Consider the following 12,634-nt stretch of genomic DNA (forward strand, 5'->3'; position numbering starts at 1 on the left):
AGAACTCCCTATCCTAACAGCACTGTGGGAGCACCTTCACTTGGCAGTTCAAGAATGCAGCTCACCGCCACCTTCTCAAGAGCAACTAGGGATGGGCAATAAATGCTGGGCTTGCCAGCGAAGTCCCGAGAGTGAATTTAAAAAAATCTCACTGGAGTTGTCCTTTACAAACATTAACAGATACCCTGCTAACCTGGTGTATCAAAAGATGGTTCTGTGTTTCATTTCATTGTCTTTTTAATTACCGTGCATAATCCATAGCCCAGACAGATGTGTTTTGGCAGCTTATTTGATTGCCCGAGGCAGTACAGCGAAGTGTGAGCCTCTCCTCATCTCTAGTCTGTACCTGGGCAGAGATCAATGGGCAGTGGAGGACTGGGAATGGCTGGCTGATTCCTCTCACCATGGACTGGGGCACTGAGGCCAATTGTAGCTGGGAGAGGCGTATAGCACAAGGCTGAATCAGCTTGCAGGCTTCACACTATTGCCCAAAGACAAGTGTAAACTGGATGCCAGCAGCTGCCAAGATCCTGTGAAATCTGTTGTCGGAGGCTGCATGATATCATTGTGTCAGCACAGTTCTCAGGAGAACCCACAAAAGATGGAACATACCCAAGTGTGAATCACTTACATGAGGAGAGATGGGGGTAAAACAAAACATATCTGAAGTGAAACCAAGAGTGAATCTTCCATTTTTCTGTTGCCAATACTATCTGAATCTCCTGCATCGTACCCTGGCCTGTATCACCCCTGTCTCAATGCTTCCCCAGATAGAAATTCAACCAGTTGTTGGCAGTTTGGTTTCCTTCTGACTAGAGCTGCTTCCACTCAACCTTGTGGCTTTGGTCAAAACCCAGAATGTGATAATATGATCGCATTTGGTTTCAGACTTGAGAAAGTTAAGCCTGCCCTATTCTAGCTCTTTCGAGAGCTTGGCTCCACAAAGTCTGGCTGGTTCTACCTTTACCTGGACTGTGGCAAAGCTACTAAGTATCATCACCTCATTCCATGACAATATGAAAGGCACAATTCAACATGGTGGCTCCTCATCAGAGCCCTTTCCTATCCTGAGTGGCGCGAAACAGGGCTGTGTTCTCGCACCCGCACTTTTTGGGATTTTCTTCTCCCTGCTGCTTTCACATGCGTTCAAGTCCTCTGAAGAAGGAATTTTCCTCCACACAAGATCAGGGGGCAGGTTGTTCAACCTTGCCCGTCTAAGAGCGAAGTCCAAAGTACGGAAAGTCCTCATCAGGGAACTCTTTGCTGACGATGCTGCTTTAACATCTCACACTGAAGAGTGCCTGCAGAGTCTCATCGACAGGTTTGCGTCTGCCTGCAATGAATTTGGCCTAACCATCAGCCTCAAGAAAACGAACATCATGGGGCAGGACGTCAGAAATGCTCCATCCATCAATATTGGCGACCATGCTCGGGAAGTAGTTCAAGAGTTCACCTACCTAGGCTCAACTATCACCAGTAACCTGTCTCGAGATGCAGAAATCAACAAGCGCATGGGAAAGGCTTCCACTGCTATGTCCAGACTGGCCAAGAGAGTGTGGGAAAATGGCGCACTGACACGGAACACAAAAGTCCGAGTGTATCAGGCCTGTGTCCTCAGTACCTTGCTCTATGGCAGCGAGGCTTGGACACGTATGTCAGCCAAGAGCGACGTTTCAATTCATTCCATCTTCGCTGCCTCCGGAGAATACTTGGCATCAGGTGGCAGGACCGTATCTCCAACACAGAAGTCCTCGAGGCGGCCAACATCCCCAGCTTATACACACTACTGAGTCAGCGGCGCTTGAGATGGCTTGGCCATGTGAGCCGCATGGAAGATGGCAGGATCCCCAAAGACACATTGTACAGCGAGCTCGCCACTGGTATCAGACCCACCGGCCGTCCATGTCTCCGCTTTAAAGACGTCTGCAAACGCGACATGAAATCCTGTGACATTGACCACAAGTCGTGGGAGTCAGTTGCCAGCGTTCGCCAGGGCTGGCGGGCAGCCATAAAGACGGGGCTAAAGTGTGGCGAGTCGAAGAGACTTAGTAGTTGGCAGGAAAAAAGACAGAGGCGCAAGGGGAGCGCCAACTGTGTAACAGCCCCGACAAACAAATTTCTCTGCAGCACCTGTGGAAGAGTCTGTCACTCTAGAGTTGGCCTTTATAGCCACTCCAGGCGCTACTTCACAAACCACTAACCACCTCCAGGCGCTTACCCATTGTCTCTCGAGATAAGGAGGCCAAAGAAGAGGCTTGATGTACCCCCATGGTTTGAATTGTTTGAAGAGCACAGATAAACAACAAAGGCTTTTTTAGTGACAGCCCCAATCTCATTCATGGTAATTGGACAGCCTAAGGGCCTCACAATCAAGCTGTATTTGTATAAAGAAAACCCAAATATCCTCTCAATGCAATATTCTCTATTTTAAGTGCTGGCTCAATAAGTGAGTGACTTAGTCGCTGAAATGAAGGACAGTCATATGGTTTGTTAACCGTTAACGTATTTGTTATTAGGACCTGTCCAATGCGGGCTTGTCCCCACTTATTGGCTCTTCCTAGTTGCTCTGAGGGCATGAAGAGTAGCTGCAGATTTAAGGGGAAGCTAGACAAATGCATGAGAGAGAAAGGGTTAGAAGGTTATGCTGATTGGATTGGATTAAGAGGGGTGGGAGCAGGTTCATGTCGAGCATAAATACCATTCTGGACTAGTTGCGATGAGTCGCCTCTACCTGTACTGTAGATTCTATCTCTGTAACCGCAGTCAGGTGTAGGCCGGATGGGCTAAGGGGATCGCTTCCCTTCCCTGAAGGACACCAGCTGGGATTTTATGAAACTCCAATAGCTTTCAATGGGCATTCTTTTTTGGGCCTACCGTTTGGGCCTATGTTGCATATTAACTCCAAATATAGCACCTGCTGTGTCCATTTCTTAGCATGCTTGTGCAATTTGTTTGCCCCAGATGTTCTTTAAATCACCACCTCAACAACATCCGTGTTGCACCTGACCTGAAATCATAGAATAATATAAGCACCAAAGGAGGCTGTTCAGCCCATTGTGCCTGTGCTGGACCTGTGAAAGAGCTATCCAATTAGTCCCACTGCCCTACTCTTTCCCCATAGCCCTGCTTTTTTTTTTTTTCCTTTTCAAATATTTATCCAATTCCCTTTTGAAAGTTACTATTGAATCTGCTTCCAGCGCCCTTTCAGGCAGCGCGTTCCAGATCACAACAACTCGCTGCGTTAAAAGAATTTCTCCTCATCTCTGCCCTGGCTTTTTTGGCAATTGTCTTAAAAGCTGGGTCCTCTGGTTACCAACCCTTCTGCCAGTGGGAACAGTTTCTCCCTATCCACTCTAATAAATAACCTCATAACTTTGAGCACTTCTATTAAAGCTTCCTTTAATCTCCTGTGCCCCTCTCTACATAACTGAATTCCCTCATATCCGTTACCTCAAGATGGTAAAAGCTGACATTTGTACAGGAAGTGGAAAAAACTTCCATCCCCCAGATACAATTTCTCATCTTAACACACACACTCACAAAAATTATGCAATATTATATAGCAGCAGCTCCCAAACCCTCAATCTGCACCGCATGGAAAGACAAGTCCAGCATGTTCATGAGAATATCATCACCTCTAAGTTTTCTCCAAGTAACATACCTCCCTGACTCAGACATATAGCCTAAACCCTGGCTACCTGACCCGAACCTGACTACGTGTGTCGGGTTCGGGTCGGGCCGGGTCTGTATTCTGCGTCCAGCATTCGTGCTTAGGCTGGGTGGGACTGTACTGTTTCGTTTTGTATTGTTTTCATTTTAATCTACGATTTTTGTCTGTTTCAATAATATGTGTTTGTTATTTTCGGGTCAGGTCGGGATTTAAAGAAATTAAAGGACTCAGGCCTAGGTCGGGTTCTTTTTTTAAATTTTATTTCGAGATACAGCACTGAAACAGGCCCTTCGGCCCACCGAGTCTGTGCCGACCAACAACCACCCATTTATACTAATCCTACATTAATCCCATATTCCATACCACATCCCAACCTTTCTCCTACCACCTACCTACGCTAGGGGCAATTTACAATGGGCAATTTACCTATCAACCTGCAAGTCTTTAGCTGTGGGAGGAAACCGGAGCAACCAGCGGAAACCCACGCGATCACAGGGAGAGCTTGCAAACTCCGCACAGGCAGTACCCAGAACCAAACCCGGGCCGCTGGAGCTGTGAGGCTGTGGTGCTAACCACTGCGCCACTGTGCTGCCTGGTTGGGGTTCGGGTTGGCTGTTGTCAGATCGGGCCTGGGTCAGGTTTTAATTTTATACCCGAGCCGGGCTTTAATATACCGGTTTAACAACAGTAACAGGAGCTTGACAGACAGTCTTTTAATATGTGGAATGAGGAAGGAGCACTTGGGGCCATCGAGCCTTCTCCTTTTGTTGGGCTCTGTCATCAACTTGCCCCAAGTTAGCCCTCTCTTGAAGCTAGGTGACTAGTCCCAGAAAACATCTCAGAGAGAACGGGTGGAAGTTTATGCTGTCCCCTCTGGTGGGTTTGGAGGGCGGGCAAGCATAAAATCGGGTGGCGGGTTGGGGTCCTCACCACCATCCCACCTCCGCTGAAATTGACTCCGGGGCAAGCAGGAAGGCCTGTGATCGGCCTTCCCACCTCACTGCCAATTGAGGCCTTTAACTAGGTAATTAATCCCAAATTAAGGGCCTCTTCACACTGCATCTGCAATTCCCCGTGGGGTGGGTGGCCCTGTTGGCGCACGGGAAGCACGACGTGAGAAACCGTACGGGCGGCTTCCTGGCTGCGGGGGGTGGGGGTGGATGTCGCTCGTACAAAGGCACTTAAGTGCCTGAAAAAGGGACCCAGCATCGGGAAGTGGGGACTGCTAAGGGCCACGCTCCCCTCCCGCCCTTGCTGCCGACACTCCTGCGATTCCCACCCCACGAGACCCCTCCCACCCTGACCTATCTTCAAGCCCCTGTGGCCTCTTATTGGCCGGCAGCTCTGCAAGGGCAGGACTTCTGGCAACGGGGTCCTAATCTAACACTACATTTTAAACCTTGGCTCACTGAGTTTCAAGCCCCACTTCAGACGCCTGAGCACCAAATCTAGGCTGATACTCCAGCGCAGTACTGAGTGAATGCTGCACTGTTGGAGGCACCATCTTTTGGATGAGGCAGCAAACCAAGGCCCCATATGCCCTCTTAGGTGGAGGTAAAAGATCCCATGGCCACTATTTCACAGAAGAGCAGGGGAGTTCTTGCCAGTGTCCTGACCAATATTTATCCTTCAAACAGCATGACTAAACAGATTATCCGGTCATTGTCACATTGCTGTTTGTAGGAGCTTGCTGTGTGCAAATTAGCTGCCTACATTAATATGCATCAATTACAACAGTGACTACACTTAAGAAGTATTTCATTGGCTGCAAAGCGCTTTGGGCCATCCTGAGGTCAAGAAAGGGGCTATATAAATGCAAATCTTACTTTTTTTACTTTATTCCACTGTGACAAGTTTGCAGGTGAGATCCCCATTGCCCAGGCAGCCCTGTTTTGCCATGAAGGTACCATTTGGGATCTCCCAGCATCGATTAAATTATGCCACCCCTTCAAGCTCTTAATCCCAGGTGCTCCCTCCAAATAGTGAATTTGGAAGGTCCAATGCCTATTACGGTTGATTGAGATAATCAAACTGACAGCTGGAGTACTTAAACCCCTTTCAGATAATTCAGTGGAATTCTCCATTGACTCTATAAACACATATTCACAAAGGAAAATTAAAATGCACCAATAACAATGGGATTTAAAAATTAATTTGACTTCCATGGCAGATTTTAATTCCCCAAAGAAACCAGGCACCGAGAATGAGAGTCTAGTTTGTAATGTAGATGCAGTACCTTGGCAAAATCTCGGACATCAAACAGATCAAAGGCTTCAAAGAGCTCACTCTTCTTCATGTTGAATTTCTCACAGCATGCATTTAAGAAGGTCCGGATGTTCTTGAGGCAGAGAAACTGTAAAGCAAGAAGTGACAGAATCAAAAAGAATCAATTATCAGAAAATCTATTATAATATTAAAAACCTTGTATAGGGCGTGCAAATCCTGCCTTCAAATCTTACTGCCTGTTGTCACCACTTTTGGTCATGCTTTTAGAGTTGACAGAAAGACAGACAGTCAGAGGCAGACAGAAAGAGAGAAAGAAAAGATTTGCATTCATATAGTGCCTTTACCAACTTGAGGATATCTCAGTACTCTTCAGCCAACTACCAAGAGATAATGATTAGTTAATCTATTGGTTAATAACACTCCTGCGAAGCACCTTGGGATGTTTACTATGGTTAGAGGGTGCTATGTAAATGCAAAAGCAAAATTCTGACTGAAAAGTCACCGACCTGAAAGGTTAACTCTGTTTCTCTCTCCACAGATGCTGCCAGACCTGTTGAGTATTTCCAGCACTTTCTGTTTTTACTTGCCGTGTAAATGCAAGAGTGTTTTTGTTGCACACGAACTTGGCCTGAAGATAATTCTAAGAATTGTTCATTTTTTGTGTGAGGGATACCAGTCCCAAACTTGCCTTTTACTACTACGTACCCATGTTTGCGGTTTAATGCTCCAGATCCCACCTAGTAGCTCTTAGACCTCTAGAAAGGTCCCTCTCACTCCTTCCCTCTCAAGGCTAAAGAGATTGTGTTTTTCCAAAATTTCCTCGACACGCAGTCCCCTGAAACTAGGCAGCCTGATTTTTCCGCATGTTTGCTATTGGTGGGAACCTTTGCCCACCGGATGTCACATTGGGAACTCACAGGCAGTGTCAATGGCTTCATCAGCATGAGTGGCAAGTGGGCAAGAGTGCCCGATGGTTGGGTGCAATTGGAACAGCAACATCAGCCCTTAAGGAGTCAGCCTCTGAAGCACCAGATAAAGAACATTAATTGCAAATGCAAACCAGACGCCACTGTCAAAGGAAAGGGTTGGTAGGAGGATGAGTAATAACAGGAAGAAGAGCTTAAAGAAATGAGAAGCTGAATTACTAAATCTATTCAATCCTCAAACAAGTACTAATGAGAAACTGGGTGCTCAGAACAGAGAGAAGGAAATGAATGAATGGCCATTAATCGAATTTCGAAAACATTTAGATTGGCTAAATAGTCTTTTCCTGCCCTCTAATCTCCTACATTAATTGAGGGAAAAAGTTTGGATTGAGTTTCCGGATCTTTCCAGGGTATGGGGAACATACTCTTTGGACTGACCTTCCAACAACAACATCTTGCATTTATAATCGTGCCTTTAAACATCCTAAGATACTTCACAAGAGTGTTAGCAAACAGAATTTGGCACTGAGCCACATGAGGAGATGTTAAACAGGTGCTAAAATCTTGTTCAAGGAGATAGCTTTTAAGGAAGCATTCTAAAAGGAGGAAAGAGAGGTGGAGTGGCAAATAGGTTTAGGAAGGGAATTTCAGAGTTTAGGGCCCAGGCTGCCAATGGTGGAGCGAATCGGGGATGTACAAGAGGCCAGAATTGAAGGAGCGCAGATATCTTGGAGGGGTTTTGGGACTGGAGTAGAGAGCTAGGCAGGGGTGAGGCGATGGAGAGATTTGAACACAAGGATGAGAATTTTAAAATTGAGGCTATGTCAATCCAGACTAACGATCGAGGCAGGCTCAATGGTGGGGGGAGGAGGGGGCGGTTCACACACCATTCCAAGCATGGCAGTCAATGGCAGACTTTTTCTCCTGTTGAATAGAATGGTAGGAATGACTCAGAGTTCCTGTTACCCGTAAGCAGTCCTCCACACCAGGTTTACCTCGGCCCACTCCAGACTGTGATGACCATGCAAGCGATAAAGAGAAAGAGCCACACTGTAGATTATTACATCGCAGGATCAGGCCACTCGACCCAGCAGAGGCAATTTTGACCTAATTACCTATGGAATAAGGGATAGGATCAGGGCCAACGCTAACTTTACACCCTGTCTGATTTTACTCTACAGTCATATTGGGCAGACTGTAAACAGACATTCCAGCCAATCCAATGGGATTTCCTCTCCTGCAGCAAGTTATCCTCATTGCGTTTCTCAACATGAGTCACTGAGTCTAGCCACACTCTCCTACTCGCTCTCAAATATATTCAATATTTATTTGTCCAAAGTTAACTATCTACTTTCATTTTCAAGATATTTCTGGATTCTTAATGGATGATGTCCTCCCTTGTTCTGTCCTTGGTAACACAGGGAATTCCAAAGTTAGCTGAAATAGGGAAATGGGAACTGCCCCTGTCTCCTTCCAGTCACCACACTTCCCTCAGTTATTTATCCTGGCAACTGTGTCCAACAAACATTTTAAACAGACATCCAAACAATGAGGAAATGCAGCACGTACACAATGGGGCATCATGGTAGTGCAATTAGTTTAGAGAGAGCAATAGCAAATCAACAACCCATTTCACACCTCCTTGATTTTTTTATTCCCACTGAAATCAGTGAGGGAGAGCGAGAGAGGGGGGACACAGAGCGAGAGAGGGGGGGACACACAACATAAGGAATAAATTGAATGACTAGCAGGCACTAATTCAACTTGGAGGGTATGACATGGTAGCCATTACTGAGACATGGCTGCAAGACAGTCAGGACTGGGAATTAAACATACCAGGTTATAAGATCTACAAGAAAGATAGGGAAAATGATAGAAGGCGAAGAGTAATCAAGAATGAAATCACTTCAATTTTAAGTGAGGGTATAACGAGAGATAAGCAGGCACTGGAGACTTTATAGGTAGAGTTAAGAAATAGAAAAGGATTTAAGTCTGTCGTCAGTAGGAGTTTTGTATGAGCTCCCGGGTAGCAGCTTTGAAGTAGTAGATTGCATAAATGCAAAGATTAGACAAGCATGAAGCACAGACAGTGTATTTTTAATGCAGGATTTTAACTGTCATGTAAATTAGAACAAGCAGACTAGCACAATAAACTAGATTTAGTAAGAGCCTAAAGGCGCAAAAATATTTATTTAATAGCAATCATAATACGATCAAGTTAACATAATGTTTGAAAGGGAGACATACAAAACAGCTACTAAAATTCTCGATCCAGGTAAGGCAAACTTCAATGTGATGAGACAGAGACTGTCTACAGTAAACTGGGCAAGTCTGTAATGGGTAAAATGACAGAAGATCAGAGGGAGGTGCTTAAAAAATAATTTGAATTGACATAGAACCAGTTTACACCCCTAAGGGGCAAGAACTCTACTTGTCACAAAAAAGCCATGGACATCTAAAGAGGTAAGAGGTAACATAAAATTAAAAGAAAAAGCATTTAAACATGCAAAACAAAGCACAGATCCTGGTAAATGGGACAGATACAAAGAACAGCAAAGTGTAACAAAACAGATAGTAAGAGCTACTGAAAGGAGTAAGAAAAGCAACTTGCAAAGGATATCAAAATCAACACATATTTACAATTGTATTAGGAAGCAATGTCAGGAGCATTGTGGGCCCTTTGAATACTGATAACGGTAATATTGTCAATGAAAATAAGGAAAAGACAGACGTGTTGAATGATTACATTACGTCATTATTTACAGTGGAGGAAGAGGTTAGCATGCTGGAAATCCCAAGGAAACTAATATTGAATCAGGTTTAGAGACTTACCAAAATTAACATAAAATAACAGCTATGAAGAAAGTAATGGCACTAAAGAATGACAAGTCCCCAGAACCAGATGGTCTCCATCCCAGAGTTTTAAAGGAAGTAGGTGAGAATATTGCAACTGCTCCGACTATAATCTTGCAAAGTCCCCTCGATTTCGAAACTGTTCCTTCAGATTGGAAAGTTGTGTGTGTCACTCCATTATTTAAAGAAAGGTGAGAGAGGAAAACCAGGGAAGTATTGACCAGTTAAATGAATATCTGTTGTCAGGAAATTACAAGAATCTATAATTAAGGATAAAGTGACTGAACACCTTGAAAATTTTCAGCTGCTCAGGGAGATCCAGGATAGATTTATAAAGGGTAGGTCAGGCTAATGAATCTGATTGAAGTTTTTGAAAAGGTATAGTAGCAGACAGATGGATATCTATGAATGTTATTTATATGGATTTTCAGAAGACATTTGATAAAGTTCCTTATAAGATTCAGTTAGTTAAAATTGAATCCCGTGGAATTGAAGGCAAATTATTGACGTGGTTAGGAAATTGGCTGAGTGGCAAGAGACAAAGAGCAGGGATAATGGGCAAGCACTGTAATTGTTAGGATGTGACTAGTAGTGTCCTGCAAGGATCTGTGTTGGGGCCTCAACTATTCACTGTATTCATTTAACGGCTTAGATGACGGAATAGAAAGCCACATATCCAAATCTGCCAATGACTAAAAGGTAGGTAGTATTGAAAGCAGTGTAGATCGAAGCGTAAAACTACAAACATATCGATAGATCAAGTGAATGGGCAAAACTGTGGCAAATGTAGGTAAATGTGAGGTCATCCGAAGTGATTTGGGGGTCCAGGTATGTGGATCATTCAAATGTTGTGAACAAGTAGAGAAAATAATTAAAAAGGCTAATGGAATTCTGGTATTTATATCTACAGGACTAGAATACAGGAGGTAGAAATTATGCTTCTGCTATACAAAGCCCTGGTTAGACCACACCTGGAGTTACTGGCAGCAGTTCTGGGCACCACACCTTAGTAAGAATATATTGTTCTTGGAAGGAGTGCAGTGCAGATTTACCAGAATGATATCTGAACTCAAGAATTCAATTACAAGGAGAGATTACACAAACTAGGATTGTATTCCTGAAATTTAGAAGGTTAAGGAATGATTTGACTGAAGTTTTCAAGATATTAAGGGGAACGGATAGGTTAGAAGGAAAAAAAAGTGGCGCAAGGAGAGAGCCAACTGTGTAACAGCCCCGACAAACAAATTTTTCTGCAGCACCTGTGGAAGAGCCTGTCACTCTAGAATTGGCCTTTATAGCCACTCCAGGCGCTGCTCCACACACCACTGACCACCTCCAGGCGCTTACCCATTGTCTCTCGAGATAAGGAGGCCAAAGAAGAAGACTATGGCAGTGCCAATGGTTAACCATGGGGGTTCCAGAACAGCCGGTGATATTTCTTAACATCAGACATTCCTTGTTTATAGCATGTGTGCTATATAACTATCAGCTGCTGCTTCCTACAATGCAAAATGTAGCAGTGCTGTGGGGGAAACTCCCTCCAGCCTGTTGCTGTTAATCAGTTCCTTACATCTATGCAAATTCCAGCTATGAAGTTTGAAAGGGGTTGCTGTTATTGAATAGCCTTGTGGATTAACTATAATGTTACTAATGACATTCTAGCTAATGTTTATTAGTGGCATTGGTTGAAGGATTGATATTGGCCAGGACACTGAGCAGAACTCTGCAGATTTTCTTTGGAGTAGTGCAGTGGGATCTTTAACATCCATCTGAAAGGGCAGACAATGCCTCAGCTGAAAGCCTGATCTGAAAGGCAGCGCCTCTGACACTGTTGCACCTCCCACAGTACTGCACCTCCCCCAGTACTGCACGGGGAGTGTCGACCAAGATTTTGTGTTCAGGTCTCCAGAATGGGTATTGACCACGTGACCTTCTGAATCAGAGGCAAGAGTGCTACCCACTGAGCCACAGCTGACTAAACTTCAAAAGTACTTCATTGGCTGCAAAGCGCTTTGGGGCGTCCTGAGGTTGTGAAAGGTGCTATAGAAATGCAAGTCTTCCTTTTCTTCCTTGAAGCAGTCAGCTAACAGTAAAATGTCCCAAGCCTCTTCACAGGAATGTTATCAAGCAAAATTTGGCACTGAGTCACGTGAGACGATATTAGGGCAGGTGACCAAAAGCTTGGTCAAAGAGCTGGGTTTTAAGAAGCATCTTAAAAGGAGGAGAGGGAGGCAGAGAGATTTAAGGAGAAAGTTCCAGAATTTAGGGCTTCGGCAGCTGAAGGCACTGGCGGAGGGAAAAAAATGTCAGGAATGAATATAAATTAGGCCAGAATTGGAGGAGAGTAGAGATTTCAGAGGTTTGTTAGGTTTTAGTATTCGAAGAACAGATTATTCAGTCTAAAAGCAGATGGGCAGTAACCGTATTGGGTCAGTCTTAGATTGGATCTTGGACCAAAGGCCACACAGTCATAATTCAGTCCTAACTAGGGTTAAGAACACTTTCAAAGACCTGAAGCGAATGGACAGGAAATGAAGCTGACGCCATTTAAAACAAACAAAGACATTCCCATTTGAAGCAAAAGGCTACACTGTAGTCATTGGGTCTCTGGAAATTGGGGCTATTTGAATTAATTCAAAGAAGGCCAACAGGGAGTGTCTTCGACCATTGAGATTTGGGGAAATGGGAGAACCACAACTCGGTTCAAGCTGTGTTGGCTTCAGTGACAGTACACTGCAGCATTCTGCTCAGGAACCTAAAGCTTTGCCACAGCTAAAGGTCGTAGTGGTTTTGGATTTACACAGCCTTGTTCTGTGTACAGGGCCTGTGTGCAGCTTTGCTGGATGTGCTCATCCCAGCCGGTTGCACAACCACAATAGCAGCCCCAAGATCTCCCCAGTTCCTGTGTGTGTCAGCTACGCAGGGAGCTGGTCTCACTGCACGGCCTATATCGAAGCAA

At 44.7% G+C, this 12,634-nt stretch overlaps 1 protein-coding gene across 2 annotated transcripts in view; it reads right to left on the reverse strand.

Moving 5' to 3' along the window:
• Window positions 1-12,634, reverse strand: part of LOC137355735 (proto-oncogene vav-like) — a 96,564-nt gene that overhangs the window by 64,024 nt on the left and 19,906 nt on the right. For both annotated transcript variants that reach the window (XM_068021208.1, XM_068021209.1), the window contains exon 2: window positions 5,907-6,023. In XM_068021208.1, coding sequence (XP_067877309.1) covers window positions 5,907-6,023 — 117 coding nt within the window. The remainder of the gene's footprint in view (window positions 1-5,906; window positions 6,024-12,634) is intronic.

This window comes from Heterodontus francisci, chromosome 43 (assembly GCF_036365525.1).
Source record: "Heterodontus francisci isolate sHetFra1 chromosome 43, sHetFra1.hap1, whole genome shotgun sequence".
Lineage (NCBI taxonomy): Eukaryota > Metazoa > Chordata > Chondrichthyes > Heterodontiformes > Heterodontidae > Heterodontus > Heterodontus francisci.